Source organism: Triturus cristatus, chromosome 10 (genome assembly GCF_964204655.1).
Source record: "Triturus cristatus chromosome 10, aTriCri1.1, whole genome shotgun sequence".
Lineage (NCBI taxonomy): Eukaryota > Metazoa > Chordata > Amphibia > Caudata > Salamandridae > Triturus > Triturus cristatus.
In genome coordinates this window covers 1,219,862,348-1,219,887,650 of record NC_140593.1, presented here as the reverse complement: position 1 = coordinate 1,219,887,650, position 25,303 = coordinate 1,219,862,348, and the positions used below count along the sequence as shown (strand labels likewise).

At 47.5% G+C, this 25,303-nt stretch overlaps 1 protein-coding gene across 1 annotated transcript in view; it reads right to left on the bottom strand.

Moving 5' to 3' along the window:
* NT5DC2 (5'-nucleotidase domain containing 2) overlaps positions 1-25,031 on the bottom strand; it is a 237,027-nt gene extending 211,996 nt beyond the window's left edge. Inside the window, exon 1 of the mRNA XM_085629752.1 lies at positions 24,609-25,031. Within this exon, the coding sequence (XP_085485878.1) occupies positions 24,609-24,882 (274 nt within the window). The 5' untranslated portion in view covers positions 24,883-25,031. The remainder of the gene's footprint in view (positions 1-24,608) is intronic.
* Between the last annotated feature and the right edge of the window lie 272 nt (positions 25,032-25,303).

Genomic DNA, 25,303 nt, shown 5'->3' with positions numbered 1-25,303 from the left:
TTTTCCCCACCCCAGGACCATTACTCAGAGACACAAAGCAACACTTGCAGAGCAAGTAGCCACTGGGCCCTAATATGAATTAGGAAGAATAGTAAAACTGGCATGGGGTTTAGCTGCTCCCTCATACCACTGCGACCTGGTGCCACAGCACTGGCTGCACCAGTCATATCTAGAATCGCCCCAATCAGATCTACAAGTCTGCGAAGCAGGTTGGCTGCTCTGCCCGCTCCACTGGAAGACACAAAGCAGCCTTACTGCCCCCCTCTGTGTAAATCAAAACAAATCTCATCGATGCTACCTGAAATGTAAATGTGTGCAACTGGATAATCACAAAATATAAAGGGTGCTTGGGAGTCAGTATAGACTTTAATGGTGGAGTCACTTGGAGCTTCATAGTGACAAATATTATTTCTTCTTGATCAGTAATGTGACAGTGTTACCAGGTGAGTTCTGGGTGCGTCCTTTTAATGGACAATTAAACTTTGCGACTGCCTTGATGCACATAGGCAATCTGCTGTGATATTAGCCAAATGAAATTTCACATTCTTAAATAGTACACTTCCCACCCATTAGTTAAACTTTAATATAACATGCATCTATTATTTTATATGTGCTAAAAGAAAGTGGAAAAAAATAGCCACAGAATAAGTTGCTCTTTTTAGCCCCTTTTTTGGCCCTGTGACTTCACAACGTGGCGAGCCTTGTCTAATTCCACCGCCACGTTGAAAATACGCGAATAAGGACAACATAAGTGTCTTTTTAAGAAACAGGGCTACTCAGATGTCACAGCTCCTGTGTGACGAGGCGGCTAGCTGGTACGAGGGGCTTTGGCTTCTACCGGTCACTGGTTGCTCATATCAAGGGTCCAGATAAGGTGAACGAATTCCTCGTGCCCTGAAGAAATTGCCACTACAATTGATAGGCAATTAAACATGCCGGCCCAACATAACTTGGTCTGTAAACATGCAGTATGTTTTTAGTTTTAATAAGCCCACGAGTGGTGAATAAAGTAGTCTGCTGGTGACTGTGGGTCTTCACAATTTTAACTACACAGCGTTGAAGTGTGTGATTCGGTCACATAATGTTCACCAAGTTCACTGGTTTTCTGGACACCATTTTTGTTTTTCACAAGGTAGCGATCTATGATAATAAACGTGGGTATAACTGGTGATATTTAACCAGCAAGCTCACTTGGGTGGTGTGCAAGTGAGGGGCTACCTTGTTCCTGCACTTTTTTCATATTTTCTCACGCTTTGTTGTGTTATATACACATCTGTCAAGGTATGGGGTATTCCTCTTTGAACCCAGTGACTGTTGACTTTTAGTTTGGTTCTTTTAGAGTAAAGTGTACAGCTATTGTGAGGGGGGACAATTCTCCTAAGTTTGTAGAGGAAGATTGTTGAGGAAGAAAATAAACTTCCATTCCACTCATAAAGTAAATATAAAGAATTGCCGTGATGGCAGATTAGGTCTTTGTGGTTAGATTGTTGATTTTGAGTGGGGGGCGACCTAATCTGCTCTTTCCCCCTGTAACTCCTTGATGTTTGGAACATGTTTTTTGTAAAACCTTATTGGTGGGAGCTACCGGGCCCTCATAACAAACATTGGCAAAAGCAAAAATAGTTTTGGTCTCAAAAAAGCACACATTGCAAAAGTAGTTCCTGGCACTGAACAAAACGATTATGTGTTGATTATGCTCCTTGTGAAAGAACAGAATGCGGTCACTCATAGTGAAGCTAGCCGACAGAGAGAGCGAGAGAGACAGAATTTTAATAAACACAAAATGTCATGGTTAATAACACCAGACCTAATCAGGGGGCCCAATTATTATTATTATTAAGTCTCAATAGTGCACTCATGTCCTTGCTTTAAGTGCAGATATACGACGTTCATGAATTCACAAGACTTTACAGAAGTAGGCCAAGACATAGTACTCCTAGAAAATATTTGTGAACTGCATTTTAGCATGAGCTAATATGCAGGTGTAGATGTGCTCATGCGAAAAGTGTTTGCAAGTTCACTTTCCCTCCATCCATTTTTGCCCCAACCCTGAAAGAAGTTTTATGTCTGCCATTGACAGGAGTAAATTTCCAACCTTTCTCAGTATGGGAAAAGATTAGAGAAGAGTTGGTAAAAACCCTTGAAATTTGCAAATTAGTAGGTTTGCACAGACTCAAAAGAGCATTCCAACCCTGGAACTGATGCTTACCTTCAGCGCCAGTATGTAGATCTGCTGAAACGTGGCAACATAAGGGAATTGCTAGTATTCAAACTCTACTATGGAAGGAGCCCTGGCATAATCAGAGAGGCTATTCCGGAGCTCTTATATAATGAGACTGCTGCCATAATTTGTCACCGCATTACATGGCACTATAAGGACAAGTGGATTTTGTTACAGGACAAGTAAATTTATGAAGCAGACTGCCCCATGGACAAGTAGATATTTTATAAAAATTCCACACCCCTGTTAGACGACCCAACCCCTTCAGCCCCCCTCCCACTCCAGGCCACGCTTGGCCCCATGTTACCATTTACTCAAAATTACAGACAGTCAAGAGATCACGGGTACAACACGGATCCTCTGGCCCCTTCTCCTCTGCCCAGCACCCCGAACCCTCCACCGCTGACCGACTCAGACACTGACATGGATTCCTCCCAGGAATCGTGCCCACTCAAACTCGCCAAGCAGCGCAAGCACTCCGTCTCACCAGTTATCCCTACCCCCTTTACCTTTGACCCGTCTAGCACAGTCCATCCCCGTTCTTCAGATTGGGTGCCCGCCCCAGCGGTGGCGGATTATATGCATACGAACCTCCGCAAAAGCTTCGACAAAGAGGTTTGTGCCCGCCTGAGATCAGAATGCCCTCTCCCAGACCTTCCGAATAAAACTGCCATGACCCCCAAAATTGACACGTCCATGTAGACCGTTCTAAAGAAATATTAAAAAAAAGACGCTAAGAAAGGTATCAACAGGGCTCTTAGGGCTTGTCAGGACAAACTCATCGATGTCTCTGGCCCTTTGGCAAACATTCTGGAATTGACCTTGCAAGCACAGGAGACGGGTGCAGCCATCCACCCAGAGGTCCTAGCTCGATGGATCCAGAGGGCGATCTGCCTGCTTGGCAATGCTAACTGAGCGCTTTCCTCGGGAAGATGCAAATCAGTCCTCCTACGATTCGACCCACCGTTAGTCGAATTAGCTTCAGCTGAAGCAGGCCCTTTAGCGGAGGGCCAGCTGTTCGCAATGTCTTTCACGAAGCGTTCGCTGAAGTTTGTTAACACATTCCCCTCTCTGGCAGGGCCGGCCGTGGGAGAGGATGCTTTACCAGCCCCTTCAGTCGGCAGAGTCCTCAGCTGGGCTTCGCCCCTAGACGCAGGAGTTACACCCAAGAACCCGACCGGTTTTTACCCCACGAGATCCCGAGGTTTCCGTGGAAGATACAATAGGGGGAAATCAACAGAGGATTCAGGAACAATGATGCCCAATCTTCAGGTAATCCACCCCCTTTCCTCCCTCCGAATCAGTTAGGGGGCAGACGGATGCATTTGTGTACAATGGGACAAAGATCTCCGCAGATGCTTGGGTCCTGAACACTGTTCAGGGATATCAAATAGAGTTAATCTGTCATCCCATTCAGCAAGCCCCTCCTGTTCCTCTCCATTTTTCCCTAGAAGAGCAGTCTTTTATAGACTCAGAACTACTAGAACTTTTGGCAAAGCAGGGAGTTCAATCCCTTTGTTGTCTACAGACATTTCAAGATGGAAGGGATCCATCTATTAAGAGATCTGTTAGAGAAGGACTGGATGGTTCGTTTAGACCTACAAGATGCTTACCCAACAGTGCCTATTTGTCCCTCATACCAGAAATACCTACAATTCCAATGGAAGGGCCAATGGTTTTGATACCAATGGCTCCCATTCGGCCTCTCGTCAGCTCCTTGGGTGTTCACCAAACTGATGAAGCCAATAGTCACCCGACTTCGAGAAATGGGAGTGCGCATGATTATCTATCTCGACGACATGCTTCTGTTAGCCCAAGATCGGGCTCAATTGTGAACTCACTTACAATGGACAATTTCTCTCTTGCAAGAGTTGATTTTTGTAAATCGACCTCAAAAAAAGATTCCTTACCTCAGAATAGATACCCCAGGAATACCAACACCGGTGGTGGGTCTGCGAACCAATATCACACCAGAAAGTCACAGAGAACAGAACGAACAAAGAAGCCGTCTCTCCGGACTTGACAGTTAAGGCAATAATGCTTAATAAAAGTGTGCAGCGAGTGAGATGTCTTGCAGGGGGACACCACATCCCAATGCGGTAGTAGCTGCCGTCGCCCTGGTGGAATGGCCGCGCAGCCCCACCAGAGGCTCCTTTTTAGCCAGAGAATAACAGGCTGTTATACATAAGACGACCCAGCGGGAGATAGTTCTCTTGAATACAGCCCAGCTTTTCTTGGCGCCTACGCAGCCAACAAAGAGCTGGACATCGACCCTGAACTGTTGGGTGCAATTCAGGTAAAATGAGAGTGCACGTTTTGGGTTCAAACGGTGGAGCCTCTCTTCCTCTCTGGAAGGGTGCGGAAAGAAAGTGGGCAGGGTGATAGATTGCCCGATATGGAAGGCAGTAACAACCTTTGGAAAAAAGGAAGGATGATTGCGGAGCACAACCGTGTCCGGATGAACAGATAGAAAAGGAGGTTTACAGGAAAGAGCCTGGAGCTCACCCACGCGCCTAGCGGAGGTGATGGCAACCAGGAAAGCAGTCTACAAAGTCAATAAACGAAGAGGACAGTAGTGCAGCGGCTCAAAGGGAGCACACATCAAATAGGTAAGAACGAGATTCAAGTCCCACTGCAGCATCACAAAAGGAATAGGAGGGAAAAGGTGAGTAATGCCTTTGAGAAATCTATTTATACAACAGGGGACCTGAAAAGAGAGGGCTGATCAGGGAGCCAGAGAAAGGCTGAAATTGCAGAAAGGTAGCCCTTAATAGTGCCCAGAGCAGAGCCCTGCCAAGCCAAAGAAAGAAGGAACAAAAGGACTGCAACTCCATTTGTGATGAAAAGCGTCGCTGAGTGAGTGCCTCTTTGGAAATTCCAACACGCAGAACTGCTGACATTGCACGTTCTCTTCGGTGGCGAATAGATCTAAGCAAGGCTCTCCCCACTGTTGAAAGAGACCTTGCACCACCTCCAAGTGAAGGCGCCAATCGTGATCCATCATGCACCTGCAGCGGAGTTTGTCCGCCCTGGCGTTCAAAGAACCTGCCAAGTGTTGAACCACCAAGGAAATGCCTTGATGTTCCAGCCATGTCCAGAGACGCAGAGCCTCCTGACATAGGGTCCACAACCCCACCCCGCCTTGCTTGTTGCAGTACCACATGGCTGTGATGTTGTCTGAACACCTGCACTACTCTCCCCTTGACAGAGGGAAGGAATGCCTTTAGTGCAAGTAGGATCGCCCAGCGCTCCAGAAGGTTGATATGGAGCCTGGACTCCGCCGGAGACCAGAGGCCTCTGATCACCGCCTCTCCCAAGTGGCCGCCCCATCCCAGGTTGGACGCATCAGTCACCACTGTGTGCTCGGGTTGGGGAAGGGAGAGTGATCTGCCGCTGACCCAATGTTAGTTCGTGAGCCACTACTGCAATTGTCGTGCAGTGCCCTTCAAGATCTGGACGAACTTGGACAGGTTCCCCTGATGCTGCGCCCACTGAAACTTCAGGTCCTACTGCAGAGCCCGCATATGCCATCTGGCATTATTGGTCAGCAGGATGTAGGAGGCCATGAGGCCCAGCAGCCTCAAGGTCATCCTGACCAAAAACCAGGACAAGGGCCGAAAGATCGGAATCATGGCCCGAATGTCCAGGACTCGCTGTTCGGCAGGATAAACCCGAAACCGCACCATGTCCAGAACTGTCCGATGAAAAGGAGCTTCTGCGAGGGAATCAGGTGCGACTTCGTCACGTTGATGGAGAACCCCAGCAAATGCAGGAGGTCTGCCGTAGTCTGGAGGTGGGAGACGACTGCCTGGAGCAAGCCCGCCTTCAACAACCAGTCGTCGAGATAGGGGGAAGACTGAAACCCCTGATCTGCGCAGATGAGCTGCGACCACCGCCATCACTTTCGTGAACACCCGAGGGGCTCTGGTAAGGCCAAAAGGGAGCACGGTGAACTGAAAGTGCTCGTGGCCTACCGTGAACCACAGGTAATGCCTGCAGGACGGGGATATGAAAGTAAGCGTCCTCCAAGTCCAACGCTACCATCCAGTCTTGCGGGTGTAGGGCAGACAAGACCTGAGCACATGTGAGCATCTTGGACTTCTCCTTCCAGGGGAAGCGATTGACATTCTGATGATCTAAGATAGGACGAAGGCCTTTGTCCTTCTATGGAACCAGGAAGTAGTGGGAACAACAACCACAACCCACTTCTGGCATCGGAACGCGATCGATGGCCCCCTTGGCCAAGAGGCCCGCAACTTCCTGCTGGAGAAGTGTCAAGTGATTTCCCCGACATGCGGTGGAATTGAGGTGGCATGGCGGGAGGGGTAAACTTGAAGGAGAGGGAGTAGCCCCTTCAGACTATCTGTAAAACCCACCTGTCCGAAGTGATGGTGCGCCAGTGGGGGAGGTGATGGCGAATCCCGACGCCCACTGGAGTTTGATGGGCCTGAAACACTGGACTAGGAAGGTTTGGAGGCAGTGGTGGCGGTGGACTGACCCGCCCCGGCGGGTCCCATGTCTGCGCTGAGACTGTTGCTGCGCAGGTCTGTGGCTCTGAAACGAACGTGTTTGGGCGCCCCTTTCTTGGCCACGAAAGGAGCAAAAAGCAGAAGCCAAAAGGAGTGCGCGTGGCCGAAAGGCCCAGGGAGTTGGTTGTACCACCCCCCCCCCACCCCCATCCTTTAAGTGCTCCAACGCACTATCGGGCGTGTCCCAAAAAAGGCAATCAAAAGGCATGTCCATCAGAGTGTTCTGGACATACCCTGAAAAGACAGTTGGCTTCAGCCAGGCATGACAGCGTAGCGCCACTGTTGTGGAAATCTCTCTGCCCAGCGAGTCGGCGGTGTCAAGACCACAACGAATCTTGAACTTGGCTGCATCTCTCCCTTCAGCAATAGCTTGGGAAAGCGTTGGGCCACGTTCCTATCCACAGGAGCCCCTGTGTTGGGCCAGGGCCAGGACCAGGTGCCCAAAAGAACGTCTGAAAGTGCGCCATTGAAGGGCAGCAGCGGCTCCGCAGAGGAAGCAGCCAGCCAAAGCACTTCTGTCAGGAGGTTAGTCCTGACGGCCACTGTAGGGAGCTCGAGGTGGAGAGCCTCAGCTGCCCTACGCAACACCACTGAATAAGTACCACCCTCCTCCATAGCCACTGCAGTGACAGTACGCCAGGTTCTGGAGAAAAACCAAGTCCATCTGCGTCCTCCAAATCCTCTGCCCAGTCCGGGTCTAACTTGCATTGGGCTGCAAGAGGGTCTTCAGACCCCTCCCAGTCCTCCCCATCCTCCATAACCTGCTGAGCAGGCAGAAAAGGAGGAGGATGGAGAAAAGGATAGAAATTCCCCATCAGCGTCGATCGAGACCGGTCCAGCACCGTCTCCATGTCAGGGTGGAAGCCGGGAACGACATCGGCTGGGTGGCAGGTCGGCGGCGGTGCCGTCTACGTCGGTGGAGGTCATACGAGGTCAACCGACGTCGGCTGTGATCCATGCATGGTTCCATGGGGGGGGGGGGGGTCTTGTTGCGCTGAGGCCGGAGCCGTCGGCGACGTTGGGGCTGGAGCCAATGACGAGGAAGGGCAAGGACCCCCAGTCGAACCCGCAGGGCCTGAAGACGCGCCGGCGGGGCCCAACGGGCCGAAAATGCGAGCCATGACTGACAGGAAGTCGCGCCCCGGCCAGTAGAGACACTCGTGGTCACCGACTTCATTCAGGGACAAACTTCACAAGATTTAAAACCGGGCATCCCTACAGCACCAGTAGTAGATTGTCTTTTAAAGAAAAAAAAATGTATAGTCTGAGACAAACGTCCCAAAAACGCAGTAAAAAATTGACTGGGGGTACTGCTCTCTGGATCTGCTCTTGCTGGCGAGGAAAAAGTAAAAACTGACGTCAGCGCACGAGGGCGGCATCTAAGTAAATGCCGCGACGCCATCACGGCGATCACGACGCATACGACGGACACGGAGCTGCACAATGCCACCTTTGGACGTGCAGGGATCCTGCTGACAAAAACTTTACGGATCCAGTCTGACGCCTGGGGGTAATTCTAAGGTAAGGAATCTATCACTAACGTATCTCTTTCAGATATCGGAGATGCTCTCTGTCGAGAGCTGGAATTGTATCTTGTTTTTGATCACTTGAAGATTACGACTGATTTTTTGCAAAGAGAGAGACAGTCAAGATGGTGCATCACTATTTTGTATGTTATGGACATTGTTGATTGGTTAATGAAGGAGGCATGGTTCGAAGCCTCAAGGTACATGTAGTGTTTCGGGTATGTTTACTGTTTTTTCATTGGCTGCTATTTGGAGTAGGAAAGATTTGAGAAGCATAATCCTCGCCTCGCCTCCGTGTCCTTAATAGAATCTAAAATTCTTGTCGCGAATGTTGGAAATTTTTGTTGTGACATGCAACAAAGGCACTGCAGGGCACTCTACAGTGAATCAGCACCCATGGCGAGGCTTCAATCTCCACCACAGCCTGACATCCATTGCTGTGCAGAGCTCTTTAATGCTGGCACCCAGGGCATGGCAAGGTTGTAAGGCAGAATGACACTGGTGTCTCATCAGCAGCATGAACTAAAAGGCTCTTGTAGAAGTAGTTCATAAATTAAAAGTTTGCAAACCCTTCATAAAACACAATCTTCTACCTACTGCTCTTGCTGGCAACAGTTCCTGGGTTAGAGCTCCCAGAAGGAGAAAGGACCCACCATACATACTACCAAAGAAGCAAATGCAATGTGTATGGCTTGTCAATTAAAGTTCCTTTCCAGATAAGATGGGTCAGACTACACTTAATAAGTCCTTATAGGTGCACTCACTCCTTACACCTATGTATCTATCCATGGGCTCATTTGTGTATTCAACCACTTACAAAAGCACAATAAACAACAACTATTTGCAATGCAACAGGTCTCACATTTAAGTGAGTTTGAGCTATTGGCATTGTAAATGACAATGCCTTTTATTTATGGTTTGTTTTTTTAAACAAATAAAAACACACTGTCATTTACAATGCCAATAGCTTAAACTCACGTAAGACCAATAGCATTGCAAATGCTCGTTTTTTTTTTTTTTTATGGGAGCTCGGTGAGCGGCACAATGCTTTTCAGTGAGCTCTTGCCACCATGCCTGCACCCTCCTCACACTGTGAAAATATTTGTACGATGGCAGGTATGAAACTCTGAAAACCAGATAACCCACAACACAGACTGCAAATATAACCCACAACACAGACTGCAAATATAACCAATCTAAAACTCAACGTAACCCCCACTGTGCACGCAATATATTGCAAGAATGCCTAACAAACAAGGTACAGTACAACGAAAGCAGTAACATTCTAGCTAAATTAGAGTGCAGTGTTTTAAATGAACTGCGTTTTTTTTTATCTCAGGTTATGAGGTGCGCAAGCCTGTACCTGCAATCTGCACGAGGAGGAGGGGATTGGCAAAGCCAATAGGTCTCGCTTTTGGGACCTTATAAGTATTTAGCTATGAAGCACAATATCCTTGCACTGTTGCATGGCTAAACACTTATAAAGGTCCCAAAGGCGAGACCTATTGGCTATGCCAATGCTTGTTTAAGGGGGCCTTGAAACGGGTCTCTATCGGGCTCTGTTTTGTGCTCTGGCACAGGCGTCCGTTTTTAGGTCTCGCCTTGCTATCGCGTAAGGAATCGCAAAGCGAGACTATTGTAAGGGGCTCCCAAAAGTGCTCCGAAAAGCGGATTGCATGGCGAGCACGCGCACAATCGCGCGCATCGTGCCGCCATGCAATCCGTTTGGCATCGCACTTCAAAGGGTCCGCTCCCCCGCCTGAAATGCGCTCCCCTGCCCAGCGCGCGCGCCACGCTCCGCTGGGCTTGTTTGTTTTTGGAGTAGATTCCACTTTTCAAGCGTGTAACTCCAAAAATATGTCCGTTCATGCTGCAATCTGATTTACTTTCGTACACAGATGCCTCGCTGGTATTTATTTCTCGGTTTAAAATGGTGAGAAAATCAGGTCACGCATTCCCCGTGCAGTGATTTCAGTTGCGCATGCGCACATCACTTATACGTCGAAAGGCGTTAAATAGAGCAAGTCAAAGGATGTGCCTGGGCAGACATTTCTGTATTCAGTATGCCGACTAACAGTGACTAACAATGGCCAGGGCTGTTATTAATAATCTGGCAAGTTTAAGAACGCAATTTGGCACGAGCACATTTTTCCTGTCGCGTCGCCTCTGTAAATTCATTCAAGTAAGAATTAGAACACGGGCATGAAAAACAAGGCTCGCCTGTCTGATGAATGCGAGATAGCATTCCACCGTCACGTTTTAACAGATATGCTGAGCATGCGAACGATCTGTGCGTTTCTGATTCTCGGAGAAACCTCACAGCAGCTGACAAACGTCTTTAACTGGCGTGAGACATTATTAATTCCCCCATAACCCTAGATTCGAAGAACATTATAGCTGTGCAACCGAACCTTTTCTCATATATATATATATATTGCAAACAAACTCCTGACGTGAAGAGCACCGCAGCCTCTCGGGTTGGGGCCCAACAAGGTTCGTCAGACACCTTAAATATTCCACCAAGAAACACGTACTATTAAGTAACGTGATGCAGGCCACACCGTCAGTGTTTCGAAAAGTCCTTTATTTTCAGGCAAACAGAGGGCATAACGCGTTTCAACTCATGCGAGTCTTTGTCAAATGCACGTTACTTAATAGTACGTGTTTCTTGGTGGAATATTTAAGGTGTCTGACGAACCTTGTTGGGCCCCAACCCGAGAGGCTGCGGTGCTCTTCACGTCAGGAGTTTGTTTGCAGTTTATGGAAAAAGAGCGCCCGCCGGCTGCATAATTGAACATTAACGGAGTATCGACGGCAGGGCCACCTCTGAGAGGCCCGCTCCTATTCTGATAAATGGACTTTGAAGCGGCTAGGGTTTGCAATTGTACTCCTTGATGTGCTGGCTGAAAAACGGAACGTTAACAAAGTATTGATGGCAGGGCCACTGAGAAGAGGCCCGTTTCTATTTTGGAAAGTGGACGTTTGATTTGCCGGTATTGGGAAATTCATTTGCACGCAGTGCTTCCAGGAATACTGTTTTCAAGGCGAGTATGATTTTATTAAGAACTGAGTTGGAGCGGTTCTGCTGACATTTGGAATTGGAACTATTCCGTGAATACGTGATGCAATTACGAAGCATGAAGTGAAAACAAGCTTATTTGAATTGAGAACGATTTTAAGATGTACAATCAGCAGGAATGAGGCATTGTGGTAATTGTGGTCGAGGTAACTGCAAAATTATAAAATTTGAGGCATGAAATGATGGTGAATTTACAATACTATATTTACACAAAATGAACCTATAAGCAAAGAATAGTTTCCATCATGGCCCAGTTAATTCATTAATATTCGATAAATGCAACTCACTGCTGCTTTAAATTCTATGTGTGCCATTAGTCCGTTCTCAATGTTTATGACTTTTGAATATTTAAAGAACCAATGAACTTATCCAACGTTTATGAGCATTTGACAAAGACTCGCATGAGTTGAAACGCGTTATGCCCTCTGTTTGCCTGAAAATAAAGGACTTTTCGAAACACTGACGGTGTGGCCTGCATCACGTTACTTAATAGTACGTGTTTCTTGGTGGAATATATATATATATATATATATATATATATATATATATATATATATATATATATTTTTTTTTTAAACTATGGTTTGGGAGTGAAACTACCACGACGAATTAGAGCATAGCCGCATGTTTTCTGGCTTGTTTGTGTTTTCATTTATAGTTTTGTGCACGACCAGTTGTTTGATGAAGGTGGCACTTGAACGTTTTTCTTGTTTTAGAAGCCCCCACTGCGCTTCTGGTTTCACAGAGCTCATCGGCGTCGGATCAGAGGCCCTGGGTCTTACAGAGTTGCCGGAATTCCTGGTGCATAGCTCTGCCCTGGTATTGTTTGTTCAAGTACATTGCGGGCTATCCCTCAGCTCTGCCAGTTTCCGAATATGGTATGCTCGAATACTCTACACTGCATCACTGTACCTTACGCTACTGTACACCACGCTACTCCACTGCACTCTGTGCAACTCTACTCTGCACCACTCTAAGCTACTGCTGCACGCCACACACTGCTGCATGCCGCTGCACGCCGCACACTGCTGCACGCCGCACACTGCTTTTATGAGAGTTTATGCTACTGACATTGTAAATGACAATGCCTTTTATTTGTTTTAAAACCAAAACATAAATAAACGGCATTGTAATTTTACAATGCCAATAGCTCAAACTCTTATAAATGTGAGACCTATTGCATTGCAAATGCTTATTTTTTTCAGGACTGCAGTGACAGCAGGCACGTGGATGTGCGCGAGGTGAACGTTGTAGATGATGGGAAATCCTTTAAAGAGAGTCATTTTCTCTCTGGATTTGCCTTCTCTTTTTGAAACTCAGGAGCAGCAACACTGACGTGGTGTCACCAGGGCTTTAGGTGGAAGTTTTTTCAATATTATATACAAGCCATAGTTGCTGCTTATTTATCTTATGCAACTAGCAACCACTGACAAAGCCAATACTCCAGACTTGTAGGTATGATGTGACTTGTTGTATCATATATCTGGACTTAATGACAGGAACAGTAAAATACAGGTCGGGCAGCACACTGTGATAAACAGATTTTTAGCGTACGCGTTTAAGCCACGCCCATAATTACATTGACCACATCCCTTCGAGAGACCCCCCCCCAGTTTTTTCACCCCCTTAAAGCCCTGCCAACCACACAAGATTGTGCCAGAGCGGGAGGTGGAAGCTCTGGAGTTTGTTGCAGTTAAGAGTGAGAAGGGAGCCAGCAGAAGCGAAAATGGTGAATACAGAACCGTGCCTAATCAGTAAAATTGCAATTGTCGGTGCCCAGAAGCCTGTGGCCAGCGATACAGACTGTCTAGGTGCCAAATACCAAGTCTGCAAAGTCCTGATTCCACATCATGCCTCTTTAATCCACATTAAGACACTCCCTGCATCTATATTTCACTCTTGCAGTTTCTTTTTCATGCCTGCGTTCTTTCTTGGACGCTGTTTTTCTGTGTCTGTTCCTGCTTTTGCGGTTTCTTTGCATTACCTCGAGTCAAAGTCTGACTAGGAAAAATAAGTCTCAGTCCATAACAAGCATTTACAATGCAATGGTCTCGGCATTGGTAAAGTTAGAGCTATTGGCATTGCTCATGACATTATTTTTGTTTATGTTTTTGTTTTTAAAACATTTAAAGAAACGGCATTGTCATGAGCAATGCCAATAGCTCTAACTTTACCAATGCCGAGACCATTGCATTGTAATGCTTGTTGTTAAGCCCCGACAGATGCAAAGTGTAGCCCACATAAGATCTATGCAGGCGGGCAACTAGAGCCACATTTCGGGGGGTGGGGGGAGGCTGAAAAAGATTTCGCTGGGGGGGGGGCGCTACGTCTTCCAGCCATAGGCAGAGTGGCTGTAAAAAGGGGCAGCCTTCGAGACGAGACCTAAAAAGCCTGCCGAAGTCAAGCACCTGTCTGTGTCTGCCCTGCCTCGACTGCTGAAATTGAGAGCCTGTCGTGCAGGTTTTTAACACAGATCCCAGAACAGTAGTCCTGCCTCATCAAAGCTGCTGCAGGAACTAGTTCACCAAACACAACCACCAGCGTCGCCCAGCAAGTAAAGTGGGCCTTAGCCATGAGACAGTTAAACGACTGCATGCCCAGATATATATCCACCGCTAAAACACTGGACTTTTGCCCATATGGCAAGAACTGTTGAGTTCCTCCAAGCGTTAGCCAGTAGGGAAATGCAGAGTAGAATGCACGTGTACGTGTACGATGCAACGTAGTCATTCAGAGAACTCAAGAACAGGAAAGAGAGAGCGGTCACAGAGGAGTTTGCAAAGAAGTTTGTTACCGTTCAGCTAAAATTTTACTGCCCGTTCGGTCACACATTCACTTACCTTACACTAGCAGCTACTCACGTTTAATCCGCTTGAAAATGTAATAGTTCCCAATTTCCCACCAGCTAGCGGACTGTTTATAGTAACCTCAGAGGCACGTGCGTACTTCAAAGCCAATGAGCACATTCGAATTCTGTGCAGCTGCGTAGGATTGGATGAGGTGCCGAAAATGCTCCAATCTTGTGTCACTTTACAGATTAAGAGTCTTTTCCACTCTCAGACGACTGCCAGTATACATTCAGGCGTGGGATTGGCTGTCATGTGATTCGGAAGTAGCGCATCGGTGGACGAATTTTTATTCCCGCGGAGCACAAAGTGAGCAAGTCGAAATATAATGTCAACACTTCTGTTTAGGGGGCGATCCTCATCTCGGACTGCATAACTTGAGGTTTACGTAGCACCCCAAGAAATTCAGCTGATGGAGGAGGAAGCGCCCTCACTGCGGGTCACAAGGAGCACCCCAAAGCCCCTTGCTGATGGAGAGATCAGCAATTCGAGGCCCACAACTCGAAGTAAGAATAGCGCCCTTCAACCACCATGCTTGCTCAGACCAACAAGCACACCACCGCCTTTCTCCGAGGCAATGTATGCAGCCCAAATGGAATGTCCCTTTCTCATCGCGCATTTCCATATGTAATGGCGATTCACTGCTCTGGGTAAAAGCAGCTGGTTCTGGTAATCCTTCCACCACTTTCCAAAAGTCCAATAATTCTTCCATCGGCCAGATTATTCTTAAATGCATGGTGACAAAAGCTCAGATAACATTCTTGCGCTTCTCTTGTTAAGCCATGGCATTATTTTGTGCGCTTCTTGAGCTATGCTGGGTGTGAGCATCTTGAAGAGCAGCCCCGGCTCTACCTCTCCCTCAATGGCCGCTCTATGACTTAGAATGAGAAACCGGAAGAATCGTATCCAAGCCTCTTGTCACCATGCATTTAAGAATAATCAGGCTGACGGAAGAAATGTTGCAAACATGTATTAGGCTAGCAGAGTACCGAAGAATGACTCAGCGAGCTGGTCTCCATTTGACCGTTTTGGAAAGTTAGATAAGGGATTAGCAGAAAGGAGCTGCATTTACCCGTTTGGGATTTCTGAGAGCCAAGGAGATACAGCGGCCCCAGCTCTACCCTGCCCCCTCCTCCAAAGGCCTCGCCCGCACAGCCTGAGAGGCCACAACGGAGGAGCAGAGCGGCCTCTAGCAACTGTCTGGGACAGGAAAGCAATGCAAAGTTGAATTGTAAACTCCACGTCTGCCACAGAAAATAAATGCATTTAACCTGTGAGGTGCGCTGGGGTGAAGTCACCATAATTAACCAATACAGGGTTGAAAATGTAAAAGCAGAGTCTGAGACAGGAAAGCAATGGCTCCTTAAAAGGTAAGCGCGAGGTATCTCAAATAAGGCAACATCCTAAAACAAGCCTTCGATTATTAGCCTCCTGCTTGGTTTTATTACAAAGCCTAATGAAAGTTGGAAGATTGCCTGACACGAAGTTTGGAAGTGGAAGTGAAATAGCTTCTTTGAGTCAGACGACATTCTGTGGCATCACATTCAGGAAAATATAGAGTATTTTGTCTTCAACATTGAGAGTCTGGGGAAGGGAGCAACATTGCACTGTATCGCGTCTATAACCAATTATGTAAACACGGGAGAGAGTGGTTTCAGATGGCTGTGTGAAGGAAAACGAGCTATAGGAGGAGAAGTAAAAGAAACTGTGCAAAATTAAATATGCTGCATACATCAATATAATTTACTCTCCCTAACACGCCTACTTTGTGACCCTTAGCAGACATGCCAGCCCTCCCGATTCAGGCGGGAGACTACCGATTTCAAGGCTAGTCTCCCGCCTCCCGATTCAAGCTCCAGAAACCAGATTCCTCGGGGTTTCAGCTGACAGGGATTGGTATTGTGTAACGCGCTAATTCTTCCAGCAATAGTGGCGATGCAGGGGCTCTAGGAGGGGTGAAAATCCAACAAAGCCCCATTAACAAGGGAATGGTCTTTTAAAGACCTATGAAGTACTGGGGGGCGGCTGTGTGGGTGCCCGGGAAGTTGTTTCAGCCCGAGGTGCCACACACGAGGGAGGGGGGGGGGGGGGGTTGGTGTATGCGCTGCCAGCAACCTGCCAGGCCAGTGCACAACACTTGCATCGCCCTCTCTCTGCCTGCCATTGCACTCCATCACTCCATGCTTCTGAAAGGTAAGACAAAAACGTGCATTTGCGTTTCAAATGTCCGATCCTGCAGCCGCACACTTCCAAAGCCCATACAGGACAGTAACCCGATTCACGTCCCCATTCTCCCGATTTTTTCCAACAATTCTCCCACTTTGCTCTTCTGAAATATTGGCATGTATGCCTTAGTGTGTCCTTAACATGCGCCGATGTGTTCGATTTTCCGTGACTGCGCATGCTGTCCCCTTAACTGCTGCGTGATAACAAGTGTAAATGGTTTGCTTTGGCAACCTTGGGAATGGTTGTGCTTGGGCATTAGCAAACAAATATATTTGTTGTGCGCCTTAGTAAATAAAATTACATAACCAGAACATTACAACCGCTGTTACCTGCATTGGACTTAGCTAGCAGGATCCCTGCCACCATATATTTCACTTTATAAATCTATTGTTATGATCCAATGGTGCTTGGCTATAGGTCAGTAAGTAACTAGACACTGCTCCTTTCTGTTCCTCGCTCTGTTTGGTGTTGTGAAACTGAAAGCGCCATGAAGTCTAACAAATCACAGCATGTGGTTACGAACAGAGCAATTGGCTTTTAACTGCTAATTCCTCACTAACGTAACCAGCTCTATTGTACAGCGCTCTGACACCTTTGGGTAATGTACGCGCTTTATAAAAATGCACTAAATAAATAAAATAAATAAATTAAATGGTGACATAGATCACATAGATTGTATTAGTAACTTCTGCTTTCAAATCGGCTGTGTGTTGTTGCTGCTACTGCAAAGTGACGCACACAAGTTTCAGCAATGGAGAGCTGGTCTCTGCCAGCCCAAAGAGCCTGCACGGATGGATGCCTGTTGCACGAAGCAGCCCCAAGAGCTGTGGGTCGCTTGGGAGGGATGTCAGAACGTGACGTAGCAGAGGACAGGAATCATGACTTGCCTCTTCAGCACTTAGGTGGGGCAGGGGGGGCTAAGGCTCGGCTGGACAGGGAGCGCAGATTAGGTTATTATATTGATCGAAGATATTTCCAAAAAATAATTAATTAAGATGTCGGCTGTCGACATCTCTCGGGCCCCGCTGTATTTATATAGTACGGCTCATACCGGAGATGCTGGTGTGCTTCGAGGACGGGGCCAGCGCTATGCATAGTGATGTGAGGCGCTGTGAAGTGGTGCTGCGTGGCACTCTGACAGCGCTCCAGCACAGCCAAAAAAAAACCTTTGAAAGCCTGCTAGCTCACCGGCACAGCGACACCAAATGCTACTGCGGGAAGATTGAGGAAAAGTGTTATTCCAAAGCAATCTAGTGGAAGAGGTAATTCTGTCTGGACTGCTGCAGGCCTGTGGGAGGGACGAGTCACATTTCGGCTTATTGCCCCGACCATATTTGTCCAAACATGACCCCGTAGAACCAAGGCCCCTGCCCTGTGGCCCCTGCCCTGCAGCCCGAGGCTTTCTAAGTGTGAATTCTCGTCTTGCCTCGAGCTTCCTACGAAAAGTGATGTGGCAACGAAGTTTAAACTGGGGCGTGTTTATCCGTCTTGGAAATTCCAGTTAACCATTTACAAATGGTTTGCTTTGGACTCAGTTCCCGGAGTGTGGGGTTTCGGACAGAATGTTGCAGTTGCATCTTACATTTGTGTGGTATAAATGGCTGGTTTGTGCTTCAGATTTCATTTTAATTTAAGCAGCAGAGCCGCCGACGCATCTTTGCAGCTGATTATAAATCTCCTCTTTCTAAAAGTCCATTTCAGGCAAATGCGCCGACCACTCAGAACCCCCCTGTAGCTGGCCCGCTGCAGCGCCACCTGGGAGGCAATGTTCATATGGTGTAGAAAAGGAGGACAGACTCACAGGGTGGGGGTGGAGCTAAGCACACGTCTCTAGCTTGAGTGTTACCTTCATTTTGTTTGAATTCACCAAATCCAAGAGTGTCACCGAAAGATGGTTTACACGTAGTCACAGTCGGTGAGTGCCACTGACACCAGGCCCTGTAGTATGCCCCCAGGACTTCACCGGACCACTCACTTTAACCACCCCAGGGCAGAGTCCTTGCTCCGCTCACTTCAACCACCCCAGCAGCCCCGCTGCCTCACTCTGTGTAACCACCCCAGGCAGCCTCACTGCCCCACTCACTGTAACCACCCCAGGGCAGAGTCCTTGCTCCACTCACTTCAACCACCCCAGCAGCCTCGCTGGCTCACCATGTGTAACCACCCCAGGCAACCTCACTGCCTCACTCACTGTAACCTCCCCAGGGCAAGTCTCACTGCCCCACTCACTTCAACCACCTCAGGGCAGTCTCTGTGTAACCACTCCAGGACACCCTTACTCAGTGTAGCACATTCCTGGCTTCTGAGCCGAGACGCTCATAAATAAGCGGTTGTCGCTCCCGGGACTGTAAACAAGCCCCGCCCCATCAGAGGGAGCACCCTGGGCGTGAAATCGCTTAACCTGGCGGGGAGGTCTCCCCCCGTGAGCCGCATTCTCCCTCGATGGTTGCTCGGCAGAAGGGATTAGCGCAGACAATCGATATTGGGCTGGCCCGGGACAATAATACATCAGTAATTTAGCGTTTTATCCAAATTAAGCGGTCATAGTCGGCCGCCAGGACGGCTCAGTGAGTTAAACGCTCGCCGCTGACACTTACCGTCATCATTAAGTTAAGAGTTCACATTCCTTAAAGACTGGCTCTGCCTTGCATCCTTCTGTGGTCGATAAAATGAGTGCCACTGCTTGGGCAAAAGTAACCCTTATTGTTAGAAGTGTAGTGCGAGGACTGTATGAAAGTACCGTACCGTTGTTGTAGTTTTAAGCGGTCGTGCGGAACATGCCTTATTCGTGCGTTTCTAAAACCCCTCGAAGGACAGGGCAGCGGGTACATGGAGTTGAAACTAAGCAAGTATTGCTTCGGTGAAGCAGTTGTGTTACCGCCGTGTCCGGTGAACTCGGGTCCACAACGAGAAAACAGAATATTTACCGATCGTGCAGGTGAGCGACAGAGGGAGCCTAGAGCAGGGGGAGAAGACAGGCACACCACCGCCTTTCTCCGAGGTCAAGAAGAAATGCCTCGGAGAAAGGCAGTGGCATTTTCGGATTCGGGGGGCGTGTTTGTCTTTTCTCTCCTCCAGCCATTGGCTGGAGGAGAGAATGCGAAAAGTTGCAAAAAACACGCCCCCCAATCCGAAAAGGACGGGGCATAATCGGAGTGACTGGACCTCTTCTCCAGTGGCTGGCCAGCCAATGGAGAACAGGAGAGAAGAGGGGCGGGTGCAAGCCCCTCTTCTCAAAGACATTAAATCTCCGGACTTCCGGTCTGCCGACCGGATGGTCCCGAGACCTAAAAACGAGTGCATGTGGACCCCAACTGCAACCACCCTCTCAAATTAAGCGCTGATCAGGAAGCAATACTGATAGGAGACCAAGAATGAGATTAAAAGCAAGGTTTAGAAGTCTACTGTGAAACTTTAGATGTGCATCTTTAAAACTGCAAAACTAACAAGCATTTGCAATGCAATAGGTCTCGCAATTGCGAGATTTTGAGCTATTGGCATTTTAACTGACAATGCCTTTTAATTATGTGTTTAAAAAACCTGCAATAATAAAAGGCATTGTCATTTACAATAGCAATAGGTCAAAGTTTCTAAAATGCGAGACCTATTGCATTGCAAATGCTTGTTGTTTACAAGCGCCCCATGCTGCACTTTCACGTTAATAGAGGCCACACCCTTTCTTTAGACGAGCCGTATCTAAAGAAAGGTCCTATTGCATTGCAATGCTTGTTGTTTACATGCGCTCCATGCTGCGCTTTCACGTTAATAGAGGCCACACCCATTTCTTCAGACGAGCCGTGTCTAAGGAAAGGTCCGCGGCCACTATTAAAGTGAAAGGGCGGTATGGGCGCTTTTACCAACAAAAGCATTTGTTTGTCAAGTTGACAAACAAATGATTTTTTTGTAAAACTGCCCCGTGAAAGCGCGCATGGCGCACTGAAGGTTGCAGGAGAGCATATAGTGCCTGCAGTTGGAGAAACTCATTAAAGAAAATAGTGCTTACAGACAAAATAAGACGTACCGCGTAACAACTGAAGATAAAGGTTCATCCTCATGGGATGCTACAAAGGAAAACAAGGCAGTACAAAGGAGGAACTAACAATCCTATTAACTAATCAGAAGCCAGAATTTACAAAGGATAATGACACAAGCCAATGACAAATATGGGTGGAGAGTGGGCGGGGCTTCAAGTCCCTACTCCAATACAGCATGCCCCGCAGAGCAGCACAAGCGCCGCCCAGGCTCGACGTAAAAACATAGTAACGTAGTTTATCATACAAAGAACCAGTTTGGTGCCAGGCCGCAAAGGGGTGAGGAGGAATAGAGTCACCACTAACAAAGGACAAAGGGTGAGCAGAGGGATCGATCTTTTAACCAATGTAGAGTCCCGTCGATGCATGTATATCTGGCATCGAGGCGCTGCATAATTTAAAGTGGATGCCTCCTGAGAGAGTGAAAATGAGGAGCAGTGGCTTAAAGGGAGAAGAGTGGCTGGGCACTAGTAACTAAGAGTCAAACTAATGGATGCAAAGATATAACGGACTGCGTACAAGGAAATACTGTTGAAAGTACGGGATGAAAGCAAAAATTCTATGGACAACAGCAAGAAAAGGCGTGAGACGGTACATCACAGGCTATAAGAAAAGACAGTTGTGTGGCTGCAGTATTTTCTGCATGAAGATTAATTTGTCAAAAAATACATTATCTGTTGTATACATTGCAGATTTAAAAAAAATATATATGTTTTTTGCTGAAACAAATTTAAAGTTATGAAAATTGCTACACCCAACGGTGCAATGCCACGCCAGACACTCTACAAACACTAGATAACTAGCCTACTAGATTATTGGAGTGTGGGACTGTTTACACATTCAAATGGGCATTGGATTAATTCACTTGCCTGTCATTTATGTAACTATACCGTTCCTTACAATTTTAAAGTATGTACACCAGTATACAGTTCTAGTTTAAAATCGTTATTAACACTGCTAAACAGATTCAAAGTGCATGATGCTTAATACTGTACATGTTTGAATTAGAGGGCACAGACAACATGGGGGGGCGGGGAGTAGAGAAGGCAGTAGGAGAACCTCATTAAAGAAAATAGTGCTCACTGTCTAAATAACCCGTACCATGCAACACTCAAAGTAATGGGGCCAGTTGCCATGGGGGGGGTGACAAATGAAGAGGGGGTGGTACTATGTAGGGACTAAAAAGTCTACTGATGAATCAGAAGCCAGCATTTAGGACAGACAACGACAAACATGGGTGGAGAGTGGGCGGGAATTCTATTCGCCTCTAGTCTACAATAAGTCTTGCAGATCAGTGCATGCTCACTGGCTCAGGCTCAGCCTAAAACTCGCCAAACTATGCAAGGAAAAAAAGTAGGAAAACATTTTTCTACTTAAACATGGTAGATAGAATATGGTTCCAGTGAAGGGAGTGTAAGAGTGCCAATAAATACGTTTTAAAAAGTGCATTGTCCCAATTTTAGCTCATAAAAGGAAATGTTGGTTAAGCTTTTAGCCAAAGCCACTGAATAGTTTTACACAAATCTTAGTATGAAAGTAGGATTTTACTCAAAGTGAGCTTTTGTTCGACTGGTGTCAATCTGTTCAGTAACTTGCTAACGTGTCATTTGGGATCGAAAGGTTAACACTAGCTTATCTTGTCAGCTGAAAAACTATTTGATTTGCTTTTAACTTTGGCATCATTTGAACAATATTTATCACATTTGGCAGACCACATAGTATGTAGTGATTACTCTTTAGTTTTTTTTGTTTGTTTTTTTTAGTTCGTGCAGATCCAGCACAAGGGGGTGGGGGGGGGGGCAATAACCATTCATTTGCTAGTGTGACAAGTCTGTTCAAAATTGTGTTTACTAATAACTGACAATGGATCTGTGTGATATTTGGCAGAGGAATAAATAGTAGGTTTAACAGATCTGTAGATATCAATGTCATGCAGTTCCATTAAAGATGGGGACGATTTCAAGGGGGAGGTGGGTGAATAGAGTGCAAAAGAAGTATTCATTTTATAAGAAATTGTGCATGGTTTGATGGAACCACACAGAACTCGACAGACTTTTATATACAAGGTTTCGCTTTCTGGAAGAGATAAACGGGGACAATAAAAGTTTAATTCACAAATCACTCTGGGGCTGTTTAATGAAGCTGCACGAAATTTGGCAGTGAACAAATTAAGCTCAATACAAAGCACGACAAGGCATGAACAACAATCCCTCACTGCGCACAGCAAGAGAGGGCTGAGATAGCGGGACTTGGCTGAAGCCCGTACACGGCGCAGGATAACTACATAGACGACGAACCAGAATGCATGAATTTCAGAGCTTTTTCGGTTTTCACCAAACCATAAATGTTTTTTAACTAGGTTTTCTTTAGTGAAAGAATATTATTAATTAATGTTTTTGATTACAAGACCCAAGCAGACAACTATGTCGGTCAGGCTTCTGAAGATCTTCTCACAAGAAATTTTACAATGCAGACATTCTTCCCCAGGGTGAAGGGGGTACTCTACACCAAAACACTCGTCTACTAAAATAATTAGTGAGGTACATTTGACAACATGCTCTCACAAATATTTCATCCATAAATACCGAATGCATCTAACAATAGGCAAGTCAGGCAACTTTTCATACTAAACACATCATCCTCGAAGAATAGACAAACTTTCAGCCATTCGGCAAACCGTTCTAAATTACAAATATCAATAGTACTGCAGTTGGTAAACAAACAAAAAATACACTACCTCTCAAAAAGGCATACCAAGGATCGTCACAAATTAAATCTTCTGCCCCCATGGTTTGTGAAAGGGGGCTGACCAACACCAACTAACTTGCCTGCTACAAAGAGATAATCTCATGTAAAGGAACATGTCTACAAACTGTAATAAACATCCACCAGAAAATGCATGCTGGTTATACCTAATGTTGTCGACAATAAAGAAGCCAGGCCTACTGCCTTTATCTTAACTTTTCATAAGAAACTCTCTGTCAGATAGGCTAACAGGCCCCAGAACTATGGCCTACAGGGTACTCTGTGAACTTCAAAGTAATATACCACTTTGAAAGATCCAATGCGGTTAAACAATCCAACCTATGATGCCTTCCCTCTTGTTGACAATGTTCACAATAAATATGCCAGGCTGTCTGCTTTTATTGTAACTTTATATAATAAACAGACCAGGCGTCTAAAGACTTAATCGGTCTTGCCACCACGTACATCTGTATGGAGTATACATATTCCATAAGGCAAAAAGTTGAATACATGCACTCTTTCTGCGGAAGCAGCCAAATCCTTCACTGTGTGCATTTCAACATTTTACTTCAAGAGCTTAAGTCAATAAATCCACCAGTGAACCTTAAAGGCCTGCGTTTTTTTAAATATAAAAAGCATTGGCAAAGTAGTGCAGCCATACTCCAGGGGAGGATACACGGAGAGGAAAAAAGCCTACACAGATGATCAATAACAAGCAAATGGGAGTGACAATAAGCCAAGCCATAATAAACAAGGGATGGTGTCTAGGCGCAACGAGAAAAACCTATGGTCTAGGAGAGACAGCAAACGCACTGTCTAGGCCAGGCCTAAAAACATTCAACCCGTGACCACCATAATTCCCTGTGAACAAAGTAGTCAGGATGGCACTGCAGAGTGCAGCCCAGCGTGGGGTCAACAGATGCACAGGCAGCACGTGCGCTCCAGGGACACGTAGGTGCATGTCCAGTGCCAACCAGAGGGTCATTGGCCCCCAACCCGGCCTCCAGACCCTCTCCAGCAGGCACAGAGGGGCCCTCGCCCTGGGGCACACCTCTGCAGGAACAGAGGTGTGACGACCCTCCCCCCCCCCCCCCCCCAAGAAAGCATAACTCCCCCAGGGAGCACGGCTGCAAACATCCCCACTCCAGCATGTCAGAGGGTCACAAGGCTCACCCTGCACCACCCACGGCATACCAAGCCCCCTTCCCACGGAGGGGGCATAGTACCTGGCCCTACGTACAGACCACGGAGCAGCGTGTGAGCTGGACGGCTGCCACGAAATCCAGCAGCAGGGAAGGCAGCTGACCCACAGGAAAGGGGTCCCCCACCCCCTGATTCCCCGGGGGCTCACATCACCCGACAGAACCCTCTCCCGCCATAAGGAGTGACCCACGGGAGCGCTCACCTTGCACCAGCCGCTTCATCTCGTTGTACCGCGCCCACATGAAGTTCTTGCCCTCCTGGGACGGGAAGGGGGCCGGGGCCGCCGAGGAGAAGCTGCGGCCACCGCTGTGGGGGGACTGCGGGGTGGCGGGCAGGGGGGAGGCGGGGGCGCAGGCCGCGCCCGGCCCGCACGGGGAGCCCTCGCTCCCGCAGGCCGTGCCGTAGGAGGCCGCGGCGGCCCTGCCAGCCCCGCTCCTCAGGGAAAGCCTCCAGAGCGCGAGGGCGCCGCCAGCCATGGCCGTGGATTGGGTGGAGGGCGCGAGGCGCTAGCGTGTAGGCCGTAGATCGCTCGCGCTTCTACCACGCGCACACCCTGCAAATCGCCTCGTGCAACCACTGCGGACGTTGGATAGGACTCTAACTGTGATCGCCTCGCGCCGTGCCAGATCCTTCACCCGACCCTCGGGAGCTAACCCCGCCCTCTTTCTTTCACACACCCCGCCCATCGCAAAGCTCGAGCCAACCCCCTATCGAGACTGCCCCTAGTAACTTGAGGGGCGCGAGACGGAGGCTCTGAGCCCGAACGCCTTCACGCCGTCCCTAAGCCAATAAGAAAATAAGAAGGGCGAGCTCGACTAGCTGGATTGGGTAATCTCTTTTGACAGGCAAGCGGGAAAATGGGCATACCGATGAGACACGCTTTTGTCAGAGGTGTTT